The 21,116-nt window shown below is 44.8% G+C and overlaps 5 protein-coding genes across 9 annotated transcripts in view; 1 reads left to right on the top strand and 4 right to left on the bottom strand.

Annotated features, from left to right (window-relative positions):
- Window positions 1-7,769, top strand: part of kat6b (K(lysine) acetyltransferase 6B) — a 25,651-nt gene extending 17,882 nt beyond the window's left edge. For all 5 annotated transcript variants that reach the window (XM_031843376.1, XM_031843371.1, XM_031843372.1 and 2 more), the window contains exons 13-17: window positions 1,044-1,275; window positions 1,578-1,737; window positions 2,158-2,451; window positions 3,271-3,574; window positions 3,700-7,769. In XM_031843376.1, the coding sequence (XP_031699236.1) occupies window positions 1,044-1,275; window positions 1,578-1,737; window positions 2,158-2,451; window positions 3,271-3,574; window positions 3,700-6,515 (3,806 nt within the window). In that variant the 3' untranslated portion in view covers window positions 6,516-7,769. The remainder of the gene's footprint in view (window positions 1-1,043; window positions 1,276-1,577; window positions 1,738-2,157; window positions 2,452-3,270; window positions 3,575-3,699) is intronic.
- Window positions 7,770-8,005: 236 nt separating this feature from the next.
- On the bottom strand, window positions 8,006-9,818 carry dusp29 (dual specificity phosphatase 29). Its single transcript, XM_031843380.1, has 4 exons — window positions 9,728-9,818; window positions 9,379-9,598; window positions 9,074-9,297; window positions 8,006-8,845 (listed from the first exon to the last, which is right to left on the bottom strand). Exons 2-4 carry the CDS (start codon window positions 9,558-9,560, stop codon window positions 8,631-8,633), a joined length of 621 nt encoding a protein of 206 aa, XP_031699240.1. The 5' UTR covers window positions 9,561-9,598; window positions 9,728-9,818; the 3' UTR covers window positions 8,006-8,630.
- A 1,203-nt stretch (window positions 9,819-11,021) lies between these two features.
- On the bottom strand, window positions 11,022-12,937 carry LOC116381317 (dual specificity phosphatase DUPD1-like). Its single transcript, XM_031843382.1, has 3 exons — window positions 12,667-12,937; window positions 12,229-12,446; window positions 11,022-11,690 (listed from the first exon to the last, which is right to left on the bottom strand). Exons 1-3 carry the CDS (start codon window positions 12,792-12,794, stop codon window positions 11,464-11,466), a joined length of 573 nt encoding a protein of 190 aa, XP_031699242.1. The 5' UTR covers window positions 12,795-12,937; the 3' UTR covers window positions 11,022-11,463.
- Window positions 12,938-13,697: 760 nt separating this feature from the next.
- LOC116381316 (dual specificity phosphatase DUPD1-like) lies at window positions 13,698-15,644 on the bottom strand. The gene is made up of 3 exons (XM_031843381.1): window positions 15,476-15,644; window positions 14,754-14,974; window positions 13,698-13,994 (listed from the first exon to the last, which is right to left on the bottom strand). Exons 1-3 carry the CDS (start codon window positions 15,628-15,630, stop codon window positions 13,768-13,770), a joined length of 603 nt encoding a protein of 200 aa, XP_031699241.1. The 5' UTR covers window positions 15,631-15,644; the 3' UTR covers window positions 13,698-13,767.
- Window positions 15,645-17,250: 1,606 nt separating this feature from the next.
- The window catches only part of LOC116381095 (dual specificity protein phosphatase PHS1-like), a 6,729-nt gene continuing 2,863 nt past the window's right edge, over window positions 17,251-21,116 (bottom strand). The window contains exons 6-8 of the mRNA XM_031842933.1: window positions 20,152-20,272; window positions 19,735-19,952; window positions 17,251-19,191 (exon numbers count right to left, since the gene is read on the bottom strand). Of these exons, the coding sequence (XP_031698793.1) occupies window positions 18,980-19,191; window positions 19,735-19,952; window positions 20,152-20,272 (551 nt within the window). The 3' untranslated portion in view covers window positions 17,251-18,979. The remainder of the gene's footprint in view (window positions 19,192-19,734; window positions 19,953-20,151; window positions 20,273-21,116) is intronic.

Genomic DNA, 21,116 nt, shown 5'->3' with positions numbered 1-21,116 from the left:
GTGTGTGTGTGTGTGTGTGTGTGTGTGTGTGTGTGTGTGTGTGTGTGATGAAGAGAAGGAAGAGGAGCGAGTGCGGGGAGGGTTAGGCTGGTAATGGAGCATTTGATTTCCTGTTCACTTTGGGAGCCATTGAGACACAGAGATGCAAGAGGATCTGTGATATTGAGAGTGTGCTGATAACAAAGACGGGGATTAAGGGAGATTGAACACAGCGGAGTTCCGAGCTCTTTGAAGGCTTTATTGGAAAATGTAGCTTTGGAGCTGGAAGTTGTTTAGATTAAGATTTTCTGTTATATTGGATTGTATTAGAGGAACACTTTGTCTCAGGTAGCTCTGAGAGCAGAGCATTAGTGGGCGCCTGTGTGAAAAATGTTCCCTTTCAAATCGTTATTCAAAGAGCAGCTCTTTTTGTTTTGCTTTATTAATGATAATCTATTTGTAAAGTGACTTATTTTTTCAATTAATTAATTTGAATATTCATTTTTGTGTTATCACGGGCTCCTCTTCTTAGCTTTAGTAATGAATATTGTCCTGATTACTGCAATATTATGTGTTCACTGTTTGGTGATTAGATGTGCTTGTTTGGTTCTCGGTAGTGGGTGCACATTAAAAGGCATTAATTAATTTCATGCCGCTCATAATGGATGACCCTTGACAGGGCCGCTATAAAACTAATTACACACAGATACATATTAGTTTTTTGTTTTTTTTCTTGTTCATTATCTCTCCTAAGTGCAGTCTCTCGTGAGCAATGACATCCAGCTGCTTCTCTGTTTCGCTCTGTCGCTTTGTTTCCTCTTAACTCCCCTCTTTAAACCTCCTTTGTTGCCCTTGCCAGCATGTATCATAGCTTCTGACAGAGGTTGAGGGAGAGTAAAACTGATTGCCTCGCCTCCCTTTATACTATTTGAAGGTGAAATCCCAACCAGGGTTTGGTGTCACATCCTTACATGAATATGTAATCCATAAGGGAGGCAGCAGCAGCCTACAGCTCGACTAAAGCATTTTTTTTTTTTTTTTTTCTTTGAATCTTGTCTTTTTAGGTTACCTTCTCACCAGGCAAGAAGGACAAGCCGGCTCCCCGGAGAAGCCGCTGTCAGATCTGGGTCGCTTATCCTACCTGGCATATTGGAAAAGTGTCATACTGGAGTACCTTTATAAGCACCCAGATAAACACATCAGTGTTAAAGGAATAAGCAGGGCCACTGGGATGTGTCCGCACGACATCGCCGCTACTCTCCAGCAGCTCGGCATGATTGACAGACAGGATGGCAGGTCAGTTTCCCCGAGCCGCAGTCTCCTTCAGCCCCGCGCCGCCGCTGCTTCTGTGTGCTTGTCTGACTTATCCAGGCCAGCGGGTATTTTTAACAGCGCATCCATTAATGCGGCTGAATATTGACAGAAGTAAGTCAGGTTAAGCACCCCCAAGGACACGGAGCACCTGCCTTCCCGAAGAGCTCGTCTTTGTGCTCGCTTTCGAACCACACTTCACCTTCTGTCTACCCCCGAGCTGGGGCATCACTTTGTTGTTGACATGAACTTATTGGATTATTTTTTTCTTTCTCCCTGTGACCTAGGATTGTGTTGATCAGAAGAGAGCGATTGATTCAGAGGCACACGGAGGGCCTGAGGGCTAACCCGCGTTGCAACGAGGTGGACCCCGACGCCCTGCGCTGGACGCCGTCCGCGACTCTCAACGCCGTCCTGTCTGAGGAGGAGAGGGAGGCGGAGATGGATGTGAGTCTGCTTCTTCAATCAGGAGACACTAGTTATTTGTTTACACTTGCCTGCAATGCCGTTTGTTTGATTAGCTGGAGAGTTCAAATAGAGGCCATTAATGGGGAAAGCAATATCGCTGTCAGCAGGCATCTAATGTTGTGCAAAATTGCCCTAAATCAGTTACTACATAATTGATAGTGCTGAATATTCCATGAAATGCAATCTTTCCACGGTTGCTTAACGGGAATGTTTCCTCCGTGACGGGCACGTATCCAATCAGGATGCTGCTCTTATTATCAGGAGGAAACCTGCGGTGATTCATTTGTCATGACGTTAATTCCAATCTCTTGTTTTCCCATTAGCCTCATTGCTCAGATGTTGGGAGCCGTGCGTACGCCTTTCCCCAGAAATAATGCGTCTTGTCTGTTTAATTACCAGGCGGAGCGGCTGAAGGAGCAGGCCAGTTGCTGGGAGAAGGAGGAGAGGGAGGGCTTCATGATGACTCACGGTAGCAAGCAACCTCTCACCAAGGTCCACTGTAAGGTTCCCTACAGGACCTACGAGCGCCGCCCCGCGCTGTCCTGGACCAGGCGCATCCAGCAGTTGGAGGACGTGAGTGACGACGAAGCGGATGATGATGACGACGACGACGACGACGACGACGACGACGACTCGGATGGCTCGCCACCCATCCTAACAAAAGCCCACGCAATGCTCGCAGCCAAGAGAAAGGTGACTTTTATTGTTTGTTGATATGAATCATGCCTCTTTTTGCATCACCACAAGCTATTCCCCCCTTTGGTGCGATTATCTCATTGATTATCTGGAGTTTTATTCTCGGACAAAGTGGAATTGAATGTATATCGTTGGATATTCTTCCTTCATTAGAGGCCGTGTTGTGTATTCTGGTGAGACGGAAAGGTTTGATAAATATTCATGGATTCGGTGGAGGGTTCAGTGGATTCCTCCTGTCATCTGGAGCCTCCCTGTGTGCCTGCAGCTGTAGATAATAGATTGTGTTTTCACTGCTGGTGTCGAGACTGTGCAGGCTAAACCTTGTACTATTGTCAATGGTCATGGTTAATTTACTGCCCTCCTCTGTGCTTCTTACATCTGTTTTTTCTATATGGCACTGCCCCCTTGTGCTGGAGATAATATTACAGCCAGATACATTATGTCAGGAGAACCTTTTCAACAAAAGCAGTATGGAACAACACTGGCTGTTGGAGTTTATTCAGTGCATTAGTTACAGTATTGTTTTGACATTCTTCTTGTGAAGGATATGAAAGTGTTTGAGTTGCAGGCTGCCGGTGAGATACAACTGGAGAATGTAGAATACAGACGGTGGTTTGTGCTTACTCTGCCCGTCTCATTTGTGGTTTTCCACACTGAGCAGCATTTTAGTCTCACAGTGCGGTTTTAACATTTTTACATTTAGCCCAAAAGCCTGAATGAATTTCTGCTCTATACTCATGGAGGTCATCCACCTCGTGCCCTTGTCTTCAGTCTTCTATTCTGTTTTCATCGGCTCCTCTTTTATTTGTTTTACAGAGAACCATTGTGCTCAAGAAGAGAGGGCGTAAGAGAAAGAGAATAAACAGCAGCGTAACAACAGAGACCATCTCTGAGACGACTGAGGTGCTGAACGAGCCGTTTGACAACTCGGAGGACGAGCGCCCTATGCCCCTGCTGGAGCGCACCTGCAGAATGGGCGAAGAAGAAGAAGAAGAGGAGGAGGAAGAGGAGGAGGAGGAACAAGAAGAGAAGGCACCAATTACACCAATAAAACGGCGGAGAGGTCGTCCGAGGCTGGAGAAAAATGCACGGAAAGACAATCTTGAACACTGGAATGAAGGTATTTGCATCTTGACTGTCATAAAACTACAATGTACACCATTATCTCATATTAAAAATGTTTATAGTAGATTGTTCCACGTCTCTGGCAGAAGATTAAAAGTGTGTTTCTTTTCCACGCCGTAGGGGCTGACGTCCTCTCTAAGAGACCCAGCAGACCCCGCCCAGTGAAACGGAAGAAAGGCTGGCCAAAAGGAGTGAAACGCGGCCCTCCTAAATGGAGGCTCAAGAACGAACGAAAGATGGGCTTCAAGCTCAACCTCTACACACCCCCTGAAACCCCAATGGAGGCCGAGCAGCACCACATTCACACCGAGGAAGCGAAAGAGGAGCCGGACCAGGATATCATCAGTGCTGATGAGGACAGCAAAGCCGGTAGATGCTCGGCTAGTCCAGATATAACGCTCGAGAGGCTTCTCTCTGAGCCCCCGAGTCCCGTTGACCACGGCTCCCAGAAGTCCAGCTCCCCAGAAGGATCGCCGGTAGCTTCTCCGGTGTGCTCACCGGCCGCCTCACCGGCCGCCATGTCCCCCACGCCTGAGGACATATGTGATTCCCCGGAACCGCCTGAAGACGACCAGCAAGAGCGTGAACCCGGGCAGGAGTCCCCAGCCAAAGATGTGGAGCGCAGCGCAGCGGGTGTAGCATCACTGGAGAATGACAACGCAGAGGAGGAGGAGGAGGACGAGCAGAGAACGCAAATAGAGGATCAGGATGCGGATGATGAAGATGACAGTCACAGCAAGACGGCAGCACCTGAGAGCAGCAAAGCAGACCTGGAACAGAGTTCGAAAGAAGAACCCGAATGCACCCCACCGTTTTTAGATCCAAAAGAAGACAATGACTCCGAGTTGAGTCAGCAGGTGTCTACGGTACCGTGCGATGAAGAGGAACCGGCTACAGCTGCAGAAAGCATCCAAGAGGCAGTGACAGAAATGACAGTAGCAACACCACCACCTGAAGCATTAGCAGTCGCTTCAGTAGCAGCTGTAGACTCTGATAACCTCGTAGACTCTGAGTCGGAGGAGGAGAGCGCGTCAAGTCCTTGTCCGAATCACCCGACTCCTCAGCCCGCAGAGCGGCCGACACTCAGTCCCGTGCTGAGGGAGGATCCGCCCATCTGTGCAGAGATCGACTCGGAGACAGCCCAAGCGGTTCAGTCCCTGACGCAGGAGGCCGAGAGGGAGAGCGTTTTTTGCGTGGAGAGCCAGGAGCCCTGCAGGACCCTGCAGACCTACGCTCACGTGGCCCAGAGCCCCCAGCTCACCTCGCTGGATGACTGCCCCCAGTCGGACCACAGCAGTCCCCTCTCCTCCGCTCAGTCACATCCCAGCCAGTCGGTACGCTCCGTGAACAGCCCGGCGGTCTCCATCCTGGAGAGCGGCTACACTCAGATCAGCCCCGACCACAGTGCCATCTCCGTGCCCTCGCTCCACAACATGGAGACGAGCCCCATGATGGACGTGCCGTCGGTGTCGGATCACTCGCAGCAGGTGGTGGACAGCGGCTTCAGCGATCTGGGCAGCATCGAGAGCACCACGGAGAACTACGAGAACCCCAGCAGCTACGACTCCACCATGGGGGGCAGCATCTGTGGGGCGGGCCCCTCCCAGAATAGCTGCTCCTATGGAAGCATCCCCCCCAGCGGCTTGGCCCAGAGCAGCTGCGCCGTGAGCCAGCAAATGGCCGCCGTCAACCCCGGCAGCTGCGGGATGATTCAGCAGAACAGCCTGAGCTCGCCGCCTCACTGCAACGTCAAGTCGCCGCAGGGCTGCGTCGTGGTGGAGAGGCCTCCCAGCAACAGCCAGCACAGTCAACACAGCCAGCGCAGCCAACACAGTCAACACACCACCCACAGCAGGCACGGCCCTCACAATCAGCACAGCCAACACAATCAACACGGTCCACACAATCAGCTGAGCCAGCACAGTCAACACAATCCCCACAACCAGCATAGTCACCACCACAATCACCACCTGCAGCACAATCAGCTCAGCCAGCACAATCAGCACGCTCAGCATAGCCTTCACAATCAACACAGTCAGCACAGCCAGCAGCAGCCCATGGCGCAGTGTGCCATACCCACCAACTTCACCACCACCATGCAGCTGGCAGACATACCCGAGTCTGGCAACCCAAATTTCGCCCTCTATGAGAGGATCAACCATCAGGGGGAGTACGGCAACGGGCATTATTCTCAATCGTCCGGCCTCAGTCTCGCCAAACTGCAGCAGTTCACCAACACGTTTATCGAGCACCCTCACTCGCTGCCTTTCAACCACTCGGCCTCACACCCCATCACATCTTATGCAAACACCCCGTCGCTGTCGTCTCAGCACTCCAGCCTGGTCTCCTTGTCCCAGACCCCCTCGCATCGAGTCCCCAACCCACAGGTGCAGGCCACCATGACCCCGCCCCCCAACCTCAGCTCCTCGCCGGCCATGATGCTGCAGCGCAACATGGGCATCCCGCCCTCGCAGCGGATCCAGCCCCAAATGGCCTCCAAGAGTCACATCTCCGCACGCTCCAAGTCAGCCCCGCTGTCGCACCACCAGCGACAGATGTACGCCCGGCCGCCGCAGGCCGTGCCCATGCAGGCGCCGTCCAGGACACTGGCCGCCATGCCGCGCATGAGCGTGAACATCATGCCGGCGCCGGGCTACAACGTCAACTCCATGAACATGTCCTCCCTCAACGCCATGAACGGCTACGGCATGAGCCAGCCCATGATGAACAGCGGCTACCACGGCAATCACGCCTACATGAACCAGTCACCCCAGTACTCTATGCAGATGGGCATGATGGGAACACAGCCATACCCCCAGCAGCCCATGCAGGCTCCACCACATGGCAACATGGTGTACACTCCAGCTGGCCACCATGGCTACATGAACACAGGCATGTCCAAGCAGTCCCTGAAGGGGCCGTTCATCGGGCGGTAACTCCCCAAAGGACTCCGCTGGTCCTTCTCATGTGCATTTAGCTGTTTAAAGATGCACTGATCTGGCCTTTTGCATTTCTTTTTTGGTGTCCTTTATTTCCGTTTGTTTTATTACTTAAAAACCAGCAGCAGCACTTGGAAAGAATGCAAAAATGTTCATCAACGAGTAGATTTGAAGCTAATGTTAAGTATTTTTGTTTCTCCAGATGGGAAGCCTTACATCATTACGATGAGAATCTATTTAATTAGTGTTAGTGTCTCTGATGTGTCTTTAGAGGGTTCAGAGCTCAGCGGTAGAGATTTCATCAGTGGTCTTGCAGTCGTGTAGCAGCCTCAAATGAAGCCATTTAATGTGCCTGCTACAAGTGGAGTTAGTGGCCGTTTGAACCTGTTCAGTGTACCTGTCTAACAGTGCTGACAATTAGTTTGTACTATACTCATGCCTTTGTATATTTAAATTATTGTACTTATTTTGTAAAGTGACAACTAGCATGCTTCAGTCTCTGTTAGTGACAGTGCATTGAGTAGTACTGTACAAGTGTTGTGCTTAATAGCAAGCCATTTTAAAGATATCTGGCCTTTATTAGGTTTCCCTCCACGGGGAGAAAGATAAAACTATATTTTGTTAATTCTAATAATGTAAAAAAATGTAAACTTAGTCCTGTTTTATGTTCGGTTTGAGAGGTTTTATTGCTATGTATGTATAATTCTGAAGTCTTTTGTAACAGATCTCCTTGAGGCAGCTTTCTGTTTAATAAAGCAGACTGATTTCTGTCAAAATAACAAAGCATATCTCAGTGTTTGTATTTCAAAGGGTTCAGAAGTCTGGCAGAATTTTAAAAGAACTAAATGATTATAATGATGAATAACAATAAAGAAAATATAAATTTAGTCCAAAGTTGATATTTTACATAATGCCTTTAAAGCTACATTTTCATTCCATCTGTAGATTTGTTTTCTATCTTTATAAAATGTTGGATTTATATTTTACCGAAGTGTAGAAGAATAGAGCCTGTGAATAGACCAAACTAAGCTAATGGATTGCATGTAAAACGCTACTTGTGTTTATGTTTATATTGCTCTTTTGTAGCCTTTGTACCTGTACAGAGTTGCTGGTAAGAACAGGAGGGAAATACCCGGCTATGTGCACACAAATCGGACAGAATGACATTCTTGTATTTATGACTTTTCTCCTTTTGTCAGTCACTTAAAATGCTGTACATTTTAGCATAAGAATAAATTATGATTGACCATGTACTTGATTGTTCTCCTTTTAATTTTAAATTGAAATATTAAGATTTTGAATTTGTCGTAGTCCAGGCAGCGGTTGGTATTTTAAAATAAAAAGAGGTTTAAAAAATAGGAAAGTTGACTTGGACTTGACTGCTCTGAGACTTGGCATGAAACTTTAAAGCAAAACCAATGTCTCACGGTGTTACCTGGTCCAATCTGAGAAAAGTGAGAAGAAAAAACATGGAACAACAACAGGCAGATGCTGCACGCCCACAAATAGTGTATTTAATCATTAGACCTTTGCATTAAAATATATTAGTCTCACTTAATATGAAAAAACACGATTCAACACAATTTCAAAGGCTTCACTTCAAATTCAGTGACCTGAAGTCTTGCAACTTGTGACGTGAGTCGAGACTTCGTGAGATTCACACTGGAAGACTTTACCTGGGTTTGTCTCACAGGACTTCAAATCACAAAAGACTTGACTTGGCCTGGACTTGTCTCAAGTGACTTGTGACCTGACTTGAGATCTGCTCTGATATACTGGAGACTTGACTTCCTCTTGTCCTGAATGACTTTTTATTTGGACTTGTCTCGAATGTGACTTGAGATTAACTTCATACTGTACTTGAGACTTGACTTTGACTTGTCCTGAATGACTTGAGATTGAACTTAAACTGTCTTAAATTACTTTTTACTTGACTTGGACTTGTCTCAAATGACCTGAGGGTTGGCAAGAGTTTTGTTCTTCGACTTGTCCTGACTTTTGACGTTGGACTTAAATATCCAGAAACTTTTATTCGTTCACAATGACTTGAAACCCGACTTGAATTTGTCTCCGTTGACCTGAGGCTCGACTTGGCCCCCCCGAGTGCTCCCATCAGTTGTGCTCTGTGCCCTCTTCTCTTTTCTCCAGGAGCTGCATGTCCAGCTCTCTCAGCTGTTTCAGGAAGCCCCAGTTGGGGATGATCCTCCTGCGTCTCTTCACGTGTTCGACGGCGTCGACCACCGTCATGTTTTCACAGATCATGAGGTAGGCCAGGAAGAGTGTGGCAGACCGACTCCTTCCCATCACACAGTGCACCAGCAGTTTATCTGCACACAAATGAATCACATTATCAGAGAACAGTTGGAGAGAAGGGTCAGTTCACTTCTCTACTAGTAGTGTCTAGGCAGAAAGTTTGGGTTTTCCCAATTTCATTTGAGTTCCTTAAAGAAAAGAAACATTTCCAGAAACAATGCCATTGTGTATAATCCTTAGCCGTCACTAGATACCACTAAGTCATCCCGCTGAAATGACCCTTTAACTATGTGTTGTCTTACTCTGAGGATTGCCCAATGTTTCTTCTATAAACCGGGCCGCAGAGAAGAAATACTGGCTGAGGTTAAAGGTCGTGACGTCCTCTGCTACCACTCCGTAATAGACCACGTCCATGTCGCTGTAGTAAGCAGCTCCGGTGTCCACGTTGTTCCACGTCCCCTCCGCCGCGTTCAAGATGTGCGTAATCCCCAACCTCTTCAGATTACACTTGTCCTTTGCAGTTTGCCTGCAAGAAGCCAGAATGAATATTTATTTGAATCCTCCATTATTTTATTCAGTTTGGTCATTTTATTCTTTTTTTACTCACTCGTCCCCGATGTAGACATTAGGCCAGACCTCGTTGACATGAGTGTAAGCCACACTCCCACGGTTTAGGATTTTCTCCAGCTCGTAGCCCCCAGGTGTGACATATTCATCCACTGGACTGGATTCCTTCACTGCCTCTGTAACATTTATCTTGGTTCCAGTCTTTGACTTGTGAGAAGCCATTTTCTCACTGTGGCTTCCTTTCACACATGATTTATTAGCTTAAGGGGGGAAAAGAAATAGCACACTTGCTGTTTTTTTTCCCCTTCACTTTTCTCCCTCTACAACCATGGAAAGAAAATACAGTTTTTTTTCTTTTGTTTTTCACATGCATCTCCAGAACCACTCACCAAGAGATTGAAGTCCTTCGCTTTCCTGCTTGTGAATTTTGCTTTCATCATTCTGTCAGCTTGTTTTGCGAAGCGCGCGGACCTTAAAGGCAGAACATGGTCAAGTTTAATTCTGGCAGGCTCAAGTGAGGGCACAGATTGTATAACCGCTCTGTGACGGGAATCAAATGCAGAGGATATTTTTAGGGCTGTGATGTGGCGGGCCCCTGACCTTAGCTGCCACGTTCCCTGCCTGTGGGGGAAACTTCCACCCAGCCAAGTCCCTGCCATCCACTTCTAAACACACAACTTTAATCTCCGCTGCTGGCAGGAAGCTGAGCTTACCCAAACTTTGCACTTGCCAAAGGATACCCATATTCACTGGAGTGAACAGGGCACTCTGAGCTTTTTTGCTCAGCCGTATGAGCGACTCCTTGAAATTGTGTCAATCCCTTTTAGCCTTTCTGCATATCTTCAGACGCTGCAGGAGAGAAACGCTCAAACGCTGCCTCACAACACCCGTTAAGGATGTTCTGCATTTTTCTGGAGCCTCTCGCGAGGGCCAGAAGAGAACTGAAATGTGTCAGACTGTTAGACAGACAAGGTTTTTTTCACAGGATGGCACATGTCTTTGATTCCCCCCATTATATGATATGCATGGTCCATTCAGTGATCTAAATGCGAGCCCCCAAAGTGAGAGTGTGATGATGACTGTATTGCAGAATGGCTGGATGAAGCTGCTAACATGTCAGACAGAGTTTTCACACCATCAGGCTCCTTTATTTTTCCCTCATATCTTCATGCTCTGCCATCATTCATTCTGACAGTGAAATCATTAAACCTGTGATATCCAATTCCTTTTATTTTGACAGCATCTCTCTCTCTCTCCTCTCTCTCTCTCTCTCTCTCTCTCTCTCTCTCTCTCTCTCTCTCTCTTCTCCCAGTGTGCTCTGGAGAGCATCTCTTATTAAGATGGCTTCAGCGTTTCATCTCTTTTCAAAGTCTGACCTGAATCTGTATACACACTCAGAGCCATGCTGGCATGTTTTTATCATCTTGTATCAAGCCTCTTTAGACATCGCAGTTTTAACAGTACGACGCTGGATTGCAGCAGTTAGACACAATATTTTGAGGGATTGTGAATATATAAGTGGCGCATAGTTTATTTATAGGCATGCACTGTGTTTGTGTTGTTCAAGAACTGCAGGGGCTTTGGCAGTTGCGCTATTTGTTTTAATGGCCTCTGTGATATTGATTGTGCTGTGTATGTGAGCATAGACCGGTGTTTCTATATCTTTCAGCTGCTTAACGACAAATCATGCACACTTTACATTTTTGCTGACAGTTTTTAAAATGAATGCATGAATCCTGGTACAGTTCTAGATGTATTTGATGTCATTGGAGACAAAGTCAAGTCACAAGTCTTAAGGATGAATCAATTCTACAGCTCTCTTTAACAGGCTCTTAAAACTTTCATACATTTTGTAATCCACACTGAAGATCAAGTCTATGTTTATTTTTGTTTGGCAGTTATTGTTGTGTAGTAATACGGTGCAGACCTCTCAATTGAATCTGCACTCAAACTGCATTACAATGCAATGATAACACAAAATGTCTTTTCATTATGAAACCATGGCTGGCTTGAAGGTAAAAAACATTTTCAAAAACCTAGCAGCCATGTTTAGCTGTTACATAAAGAATAGGCGAATTGTATTAAAGAAATCAAAAAAATCCTTATGGAGGAAATTCCCTTTTTCTTATTTCTCCACTTCTTCACGTTGTGGTGTTGTTTTCCTCTGCAGGGCCAAAGAAGAGTCCAAGACACAGAGTTGATTCAGAAATCCAACATTTGGAAGAATGTTTCTGTGCCTGCGAACAGCCGCCGCAGCCTCAACGAGGGTGAGTCTCTCTCTGATCATGAGGAAGGCCAGAGCTAGAGTCGCTGAGCGGCTGATTCCTCGTGCACAGTGGACGAGCACCTTACCTGCACGGACATTAGACAGAAACACTTAAGATGACAGCTTTGTTTAGATGAAGCATGCATACTGTAACACACATATAACTACCAGAATGTTTTTACGATAATTGTTCTAATGTAGGGTTGTAACAAGACAGTCAGCCCATGGTTTAATATTCTTAATATAATTAATTCAATTTAACTCAAGTTATTTGTATAGCCCAACATCACAAATTTGCTTCAGAGGGCTTTACAACCATACTGCAAACATATATAAAGAAGTGTCAAGTCTCTCCATTCATACGATTTTGGTGCAAAATGTGAAAGAAAAATACTTTTAAATGAAGAAGCAGATCTTTATCCAGATAAAACCAAGTTAAAGAAATAAAATAAATGCCTGGATGAGAATGTCTTCAAGAGGTTAAAGATCAAATGTCTGGAGTTGCCAAACAACTCAGTGTCACATTTATATATTTATTATGTTATGAAATGATATACGGTATTATTCCACCCCTAACTTAATGTGTTTCTTTTGTTTTCTGTTGCTCAAACGGACCCAATGTACCTTTCTGCTTCAGAGCAGCATGAATGAAATCAGCCGTCTCAGCGAAGAATGGGCTCAAGTCAAAATCTTTACAGTCTGGTGCTTCTACTCCGTGATACCGTATGCTGGTGTCTTCGTAGAATCGTGGCCCAGTGTCGATGTGCTGGGGGCCATCTGCAGCGTTCACCACATGCGTTATGCCCAGACCCACTAACAGGGATTTATGCTGAGCAGTAGCCCTGTAAACGACACAAGAGATGTTGCAAGGAATGGAGATTTCTCTCGCCTGGAGCCAGCTCTGTAAGCGTATGTTTGCAAATGCATCACTGGTGACTCAAATGTACAGATTTTTATATTTGTCCCATGAGTTGGCCAAATACAGGACTTGTTTGCAGCAACAGTTTCACAATCAGATCACCATATTGCAAGCGGGGGCCCTGAAGTGAGAATGTCACTTACGCATCTCCGATGTAGAGGTTGGGCCAAACCTCGTTGACAGCTCCAGTGGGGCGTCTGTTCTTCAGCAGAAGGCTGAGCAGATCGCTGGTGGGCGGTGTCTGATACTCTGGCTCCTCCTCTGCACTCATATCTGCATCTTTCACTTCAGTGTTGTTGGATAATTATCACAAATTGTATTCAGCTCAACGCTCGGTTAACAGTTAGATAATACCCCCCAAAGACGCGATGCTCCAGGATGGAAAATGAGAGACGTCATTGCTGCTGTCCTGCTAGTTTGTATTGCCTGTAGGCATTTGGAAAGGAACCATGGTAAACTCTAACCTCATTGGTGCAACTCGCTCTGTTTTCCATCCGAGCAGAGTATCAGTGTTGTTTAGAGGCTGAGCCCCGCTGGAAAGAGACAGCTGGAGATGCCCGAGCCTGGGCAGGAGCGGTGTGGACTATTTATTCCTCACATGACCGTGACAGAAGCCAGGCTGCTTGTGTTGTGACAATTTTAGCCACAGAGCCACATAGATGATTATAGTTTTTATTAGTGCTCTGAAACATGGTGAGGAAGATGCCTCACTGAGTTGGTCTAAACTGCATCATTGTTCATTTTAAATCATTTAAAGGATAATGCTGCTGTTGTTTTATCCTTTCACTTATACATTTCATAAATTCATGAAATATAAAGCCACTGTGCAGCCACTGCCTGATGATTCCATCCAGAAACTATGGAAAAACACAAAAAACATGTCGCATTTGTTGACATATTTCCTCATTACGATGGACATGGACACTGTAGTTTATTCTGGGACCACTCAGAGACTACATTTTATATTCCTGGAGAGTATCTCTGAGTCAGACCAACACCAGTGGTTGTTGACAATCTCAAGGTTCATCTAGTAGCTGAATGTTTTTGACCTTTCCATCATACTGAATGATCGTCACCAGCAGATGGGGTTTGGCATAGAATTATAGACGTTCAAATTCCCAATTTCCCAAAAATGGAATTTGTCTTACAAAGAAAAGACAATTAGAGTGTTTTTTTTGATTATGATTATTGATTACTTTAAACACAAAAGTATAATCCACATTTATGAACTGATGGATTTTATCTCAAGTCCGTCCGTTGGCACTCCAGCTCCTCGATGATCCCTGGCAGTGCAGCTTTTTGTCCAGCTCTCGGAGCTGCTCCAGGAAACCATTGTTAGGTGAGATGTTCCTGTTGGCGCTGACAGCTTTGATGGCGTCCACCAGCGTCATGTGCTCGTGGATCATCAGGTAGGCCAGAACCAAGGTGGACGAGCGGCTGAGACCCATCGCACAGTGGACAAACACCTTACCTGCCAATCAGCAGAAACCCCCCCCCCCCCCTCAACATCACTTTCTATGGATCAGTCCAGAGCTCCATGTCTGTATTTATAACCATGCAATGACTGGATTATTGTAGTGAACTTTATTCTAACTGTCTAATTTGTTACTCCTCCCTCTCTGGATTAAAAAGCATGCACATCACATAGAGGAGCACTTCTAACTCCTGACTAAAAGTTTTCAACAATGTTGCAACAAATGTTTCTACACACGGTAATCCCTGGTTCCTTATCGGGCCTGAGGATTAGGGCGCATAGGAGCGCGTAATTGAACTGTCTTGGCGTCCGTGTATTTCGGCTGGGGATTACTGTAGGCCCCGCCACACACTGGAGCCCCTGATCAGCCAGCATGTGAATGAGGAGGCCTCATCGTATTACTGTCGTGTCAGATACCGACTTCACTTTGCATAACAGGCCAGGCAGGCACAGGCCGCAAACATAATTGTGTAATTTCCATGTCCAATAAAAGTGTTGCTTACAAATTACCAGGGCAATCCATTTAAAACCAATTTCCCTGGCTAAGGTCTGAGCTTATGAGAAGATTACTATGGGGGAAAGATATTAGCTTGATATTATGTTTAGTGTTTGATTTGCATTTTAATGACTAATACAACTGGGGGCTGCTGTAATGGGAATTGACTGACAAATGTCTCTGTGCAGTAAAAAAAAAATTCTCACCCCCCCAAGCTAAAAATCATAAGAAATACCGTGAGCCCAGGGAGAGCTCCTCACCTGTGGGCGAGCTTAAAGCGTTCTTGATAAAATTGGCCGCTGGGTAAAAGAAGGGACTCAAGTTAAAGGATGGCATGTCAAAAGCTTCCACTCCATGATAAGTGATTCTGGTGTCTCTGTAGAAGCCGGGGCCCGTGTTCACGTTGAACTTCCCGTCAGCAGCGTTAAGTACGTGGGTGATGTGGTGAGCCTGAAGTGTCCTCTTGTCTTTGGCTGCATACCTAAAGGGAAAAGGCATAATTATCTGTCGGTGCAGATAAGTGAAAGAAGGGCTTGCCATTTCTATGAGCATACATTATGACCATTTTGTAATAAGGAATGCTTTTTACTCATAATGCTTATTTCTAATTATTTAAAAGTTGTCATATTCATGATTAGTAAAACATTTACTACTGCTTTATATCATTAATGCAAAAAATTAGAAGAGCGTTTGTCTTGCCAAGTTGTGGACCCAAAGCTACCTGCTTTGTTGCTATCCGAAAACGGCGCCATGAGAGCGGTGAGACGAGAGCTGATGATGACTGAGTCGGGTGGCAATTCTCTCTGGGTTCATCACTACAAACAACACTTTTTATGTCCAAGTATTCATGTGACCCATTAAATCCATAAAAATATTGCTGCTTTTACCATTTATACGTTATTTTTAATTAGTTTTTTCTCAGTTTTGTAAGCCTTTAATTGGTGCCAATGTGTATATCCTTTATCAGCATGCCTGGCCTCACATGTCTCCAATATAGATCCTGGGCTGAACCTCATCCAGATGGCCGCTGGTCCCTTTCTTTGTCCACGTCAGCCTCTGGAGCTCTGAAGCCGCGGGGGTCTCATACCTGCCGTCCTTCCCCTCAGGGCTTCCCAAGCAGCTGAAGCCTCTGGGCATGTCTGGATGCTCCGCTTTTACAACCTGTGGCATAGAGGTACCACATATAATACTCTAACAGAGTTTAAATCAGAGTTTAAGCAGAACTGGTCCCTGCTATGAAATTTGGACCGTGCCAAGTTGCAGAAAAGCCATCAAAAGGCTTTAAAATGTTTTTTTCTTTGCCTCGCTCATCTACAGTTTAAGAAAGAAAAAGCGGATACAGTTTCAGACACCATCTGATTTTCCTTTGACCGCTTAATAACTCCACTGATGACTTCTAATGGGCTTTATTGAAGACAGAGGTAACACTGAAAACTAAATACAATGGGGGATTACAAGCGAGGATCGATGAAAAGAAGATCACGTATAGAGGGCCCATCGCCTTTAAATATAGACTATAATTATGCCAATAAATGCACTCCACAGCAGCAAAGGACCACAAGAACACATAATTGTGAGATGACCTTATGAAGCTCTCATTATTTTATCCACAGTTCAGTAGCACTTAGGTGGGTTTATTTATCCCCAGAGATACAAAGAAAATGGAATTCAAGGCCTACGAACAACAGCTTTTCATTTCCTGCAGGCAAGTCCAACCAGTGCATTTACAATTTACACATCGGGCTTGTGAGGGACTTACGATATGCAAACTGTATACATTAGCATCCATTTAGGCAGCTGTGTGGTTCTGCTCCAGGCTGAGGATGTACAAACGATGTGTGCGCATTGTTATAGCAAAGGAACCGATGGCAGCTCAGCTTCTGATTTGCATTCTGCTGGTGTGCGGTGACATAATGTGACACTCAGGGTTTGGAGACTTATTGTCGTGTCCGCAGGGACGCGTCGTTGGGTCCAAATCTGTCTCGGTGACCTTTTGTTAAGCTGCCGTGGCATATAGTATAGGTGCACTCAAACATCATGACAGCTTCATGCATCCCTGCGTGGTTGCATGTGTGTCGTGTGTGTATGCAAGAAAAATCTGTGTCTGACCCAGCATATGCTCCATGGATATGGGTTTGTGAGTGTTGGAGGCAGAGTAAAGTGTGTCTTTGCACAAGTACAACATATGCCCGGAGAACCTGCAGGCTCTTCTTTCTCCTCATTGATCTATAAGTACAACCCTTTCCTCCCTCCCACAGTCAGGGCAGAGAACTGATTTCCCTGGTGCACATGTTGAGCTGCAGCGCTGCTTTCATAGCCTCCCCCCTTAGGCCAACCTGTCCTTCCTGCTCTACTTCTGTGTAATTAAAGATGCTATGTATGGGAAAGTGCCCACGGTTAACATGGAGGGCAAATAGAAATGGCTTTTTTTACCTCCTCCGGGCCTCTTCTTGGTGGTTTTATGAATTACACTTCCCTCTTTGGCCTTTTCGGATGTGGTTCGTCTGGATTTGTGAGCAAATTAATAAAAGAAGAAAGTGTGGTAATCAATCAGGCGGTGCGGTATCATCACAGTGCATCCTCGTTTATTAAAGTGCTTCATAAACATGTTCACTGCACGTCGCAAACAAAGGCATACAGTACTATAAATCCATACACTGTACAGTCTAATAAATATTTTCCAACATGGATTTCAATCTGCAACAAATCCTAACACCAAATTGCTAGCAGACACTTGCCTTGGCTGGATACGCTGCTTTTCAAAGTCTCTCTATACAAGAGCTACATGTAGGTCGACAGCACAACTGTCTATGCTCTCCTTTGCAATCTACCCTGCAACCTTTTTGCTATTTTAACATCTGAATCTCAGCCCAAAATAATTCTGGCATCAACGTCTGCATTCCTTTAAGGTTACCCGAGCTACCAGCACAGGAGGGAGGATAGGACACGGCTTTTTCACTCGCAAGAGAATTAAATCAGTGCTGCTGAGCGTAAAGCCTCGACTGTGAGATTCTCCTCCACAGTGAAATGTGTTTAAATCAACACCTATTTGGTCAAGTCAGGACTTTCTCTTTGACTTTATCTGTGGATTAGTTGGTGAATAAAACAGAAAAGCTGACACTTAAAACTGCGATATAGACATACTCGGTCTTGGCTAAAACATAAATAGTATGTCAGAAGTTAATTCTTTGCAGAACTTCCTAATAAACTGTATTTTTCTTATAACCAAATGAAATATGCATAGCTGAAACCCGTAGCCTATATTGAAATTTAACTTTTGACTAAAGCAATACAAATCATGCCGTATAATTCAGATTGTACTATGCGTGTGACACAGTGAGGTTGAGAGATAATGATATATAACAGGGAGGAGTCATTGCTGTCAAACGCTATATATATATACTGTATATATGGTTGATGCATGTGTGCACCTTTTTGTGTCTGACCTCTCTAATGTTGCAGAAGACAACACCAAACACCAAAGGAATCGAACAGTGATCTTGTTAAAGACGGATGCTGTGGATTAGTTCCCATCTTGGTTTGAATGTTGACTTGCAGAAACATGTTTTATCTTTTGAGTCATCTACAGAGTTTACAAAAAAAAGAATGCTTTGTAAAAACATTTTCCGTAAGACATTTGGTCCATTCTGCTGAAGAAAAATAAATCTTACAAGAATGAGAGGTAACTGAAAGACATAATTGTTCATAAAATCTCCTTATCATTGTCATTCATCGTTCAGTCTCCGTTTTCACATCACATTGCAATTAGTTTCCAAGACGATCTTTGTTTTTATAATCACTAAAAACATTTAAAAAACATGAAATGTCCTAAACCATGATAGAAGATAATGCAGCTTATTACAAACCAGAACCAAAATGAATTTGATTTGAATTGAGAGACAACTTTGTAATTCCTTGTTAGATCTTTTCCGCTAGTGAGGTAAACAATGTAAAGCTTGGCCTGAGGGTGGCACCAGAGGGTCGGCCATGTTGTTACTACGTTGTTACCGCTAACATGTGTTAGCGTGTGTTAACATACTACCATCATGCTTCCATGCATTTTAACAACTAGCTTACTGGAACGTTACCATGCTGTTAGCATGAAACATTTAGCCTACAAAAGCCTTCCACTATCATAACATTAATATATTAACTTGCTAATATTTAGCAGTAATGTTTCGCAAATAACTTGATGAAGGCAGTATGTGCTGAAACATTGATTCTGCATTTTGCATCTTTCCATTAACATTTAGCATGTTAATATGCATCAAACTTACTAATGAAAAGCTAACTAAGTGCGCAGCGTTCCCTGTTAATCTCAACGTACAGCTGAGTCTCACAGAAATTCAGTCATAAATTGAACCGAATTTCATGACAGTCCATTAGAAGTAATTCAGTCTGGACTGTTGGACCAACGGACTGACTGGCATCCCCCATCTCTAGACGCCACGCGGCTGTGTGGCCGAACAGTGTAAACTTCTCTTGATTACAGGATCTGACATATTTTCTTTTTTCTTGTCAGCTGCAGATCCAGATCCAACAGCAAAGCCAGGAAATTCCTGTTGGGGTAGATGGCTCTCTTCTGGATCAATTTCTGCAAAGCCTGTTTGAGCGGGAGGTGACGGTGGATCATGAGGTAGGCTAACACCAAGGTCGATGACCGGCTCATTCCCATGATGCAGTGCACCAGAACCTTCCCTGAAGAACAGAGAAGATGAAGGGAGACAGGGGTGGGGAGGGAGGGGAGGGAGGGTTAGTGAAAGGCCTCAGTCTTATTAGTATCATACATGACTGCCCGTCTCACGCTGTGGCCTTTCTTTTTACCTGCTGTGAGCTATAAATAGTGCCTACAATTCATCGCCTATGTTCGTTTAAGGTCCCTTTGCAGGCTCGGCCCGACTGTCTGTTTAATCCCAGCTCGTCCTCGGCTTGATAGCTTCTTTGAAAGGAGCCATGGTCAATTATAGATTTAAATTCTGCAAGGTAAGACCCTTATTACTACTGCTGGCTGAAAATACACTTACACACCTTTACAAGTTGTGTTACATTGTGGTGACAGCTGACACTGAAAGGACGGGACGATGAGAGAATTTGCGTCGATGGGGTTATTGAGGAATTCAAGAGTGAAATAAAACATGTGATGTGCAGGAGGTAAAAATACAAATACCATATTTTTGCCATTAATTAAAACTCACTGTGCAGAAATATGACATTTCATGTGAAAAAGAAGAGGAGTCTTACCATCAGGTGAATTCAGAGCTTTATGAATGAAATCAGCTGCAGTCTTGAAGTAAACATCCAGATCAAAGTACGTCGAGTCATCTGCTGGAATGCCACAATACACAAAGCCGTTGCCATAAAAGCTTTGGTTCCCTATGCTGCCTCGCTTGGAGTGAGCAGCGTTTAATACATGAGTTATACCTAATTTCAGCAAGGTAGTCTTGTTTTGGGCTACTGCCCTAGCAAGACAAAGAGACAGAGAGAGTTTCAAGACGTATTTGAAGGCTAAGCATCATAGCACGATATTTTTATACCAGAATAATAAACATCCGCAGGAGTTACGTAAAAGATCAGGACTGTTTAACATGACAAGTAACAGGTTTCACATGTCCCTGCAAGGCAAACTCATTTAGTCTGAAATAAAAAAAGTATACTTACACATTCCCTATGTATATGTTTGGCCAGACCTCATCAACTTGTCTGAGATGTAGTTTGCACGAGTCCAAAACCTTCTGCAGATCCTTCACACTTAGATATTCCTTTCTCTTGCCTTTTGAGTCTGACATTTTAAGTCCAAACGCCCCGTCTTGGATCGATTACTAAAGTCCAAATGTTTGTTGTATGAAAGCAGTTCCCGTCAACTCCGGCTCAGGGTGATCCGTACGAGCAGGTGTTTATCTGCTGTCACTGGACAGTTACCCAATTCAGTGCTTAACCTAGCGTGTAGTCTTACTCGTGCAGAGGGCAGAACAACAAACAGAGCAGCCCGAGCTCTGCTTTTCACACCGCCGTGGGACTCTAATTTAATAAGCCTCAAACAGAGATGAATAATTCCATAAAGCAGTAATAATTGGATGCCATTACGGACAAAATGTTTAAGTGCATTGCTTATACCGGATGACAGAAAAGTCCACTTTAAAGCAGCATTTATGGAATAGATCTACTGCAACAGCTTCATGCAGCTAGTTTACTGCTGTGGCATAAATATTTGTGAAAGCAAATTGGCTGAAAAGGGAAAAACAAAGTTAAGCTTTGCCCCTGGCTGCACATGACATCAAACAGCCCTCACGCTGCTGCAAGTGTCTCCTTTAACCCGCCTGTTATGTTGCGGGTCAAATTCACCCATTCCAGCTTTTAAATGGAAGAAAAACACAATTAACCTCCATAAAATGGAATGACCTCTTGTCATTCAGGATCGTGAACTTGTAGGTAAAATGTGGGCGCAATGATATGTTGTGAAAAGCCAGTACTGAATAAAATCAGTCGATAAATGTCTCCGGGTCATTTTGACCTGGATACATGTATTGATTGATTATTTAAAGTGCTGCTTCTGCTTATTGATGCATCTACAGTGGTGTGTGTGTGTGTGTGTGTGTGTGTGTGTGTGTGTGTGTGTGTGTGTG

The sequence above is a fragment of the Anarrhichthys ocellatus genome, unplaced genomic scaffold, assembly GCF_004355925.1.
Source record: "Anarrhichthys ocellatus isolate YVR2014 unplaced genomic scaffold, GSC_Weel_1.0 scaffold4, whole genome shotgun sequence".
NCBI lineage: Eukaryota > Metazoa > Chordata > Actinopteri > Perciformes > Anarhichadidae > Anarrhichthys > Anarrhichthys ocellatus.
This window is presented reverse-complemented; position numbering and strand designations above follow the sequence as displayed.

Bases quoted from the DNA above. Each gene is read 5' to 3' on its own strand.
- dusp29 (XM_031843380.1), bottom strand. From the start codon at position 9,560: ATGGCTTCTCACAAGTCAAAGACTGGAACCAAGATAAATGTTACAGAG. The intron at 9,298-9,378 runs GTGAGTAAAAAA...GGCTTCTTGCAG, and splicing joins AATGTCTACATCGGGGACGA to GCAAACTGCAAAGGACAAGT. The intron at 8,846-9,073 runs GTAAGACAACAC...ATTTGTGTGCAG, and splicing joins AACATTGGGCAATCCTCAGA to ATAAACTGCTGGTGCACTGT.
- LOC116381317 (XM_031843382.1), bottom strand. From the start codon at position 12,794: ATGAGTGCAGAGGAGGAGCCAGAGTATCAGACACCGCCCACCAGCGAT. The intron at 12,447-12,666 runs GTAAGTGACATT...TGTCGTTTACAG, and splicing joins AACCTCTACATCGGAGATGC to GGCTACTGCTCAGCATAAAT. The intron at 11,691-12,228 runs GTACATTGGGTC...ATGTCCGTGCAG, and splicing joins TGCTGCTCTGAAGCAGAAAG to GTAAGGTGCTCGTCCACTGT.
- LOC116381316 (XM_031843381.1), bottom strand. From the start codon at position 15,630: ATGCCCAGAGGCTTCAGCTGCTTGGGAAGCCCTGAGGGGAAGGACGGC. The intron at 14,975-15,475 runs GTGAGGCCAGGC...TTTTCCCTTTAG, and splicing joins AGGATCTATATTGGAGACAT to GTATGCAGCCAAAGACAAGA. The intron at 13,995-14,753 runs GTGAGGAGCTCT...GCTGATTGGCAG, and splicing joins CGCTTTAAGCTCGCCCACAG to GTAAGGTGTTTGTCCACTGT.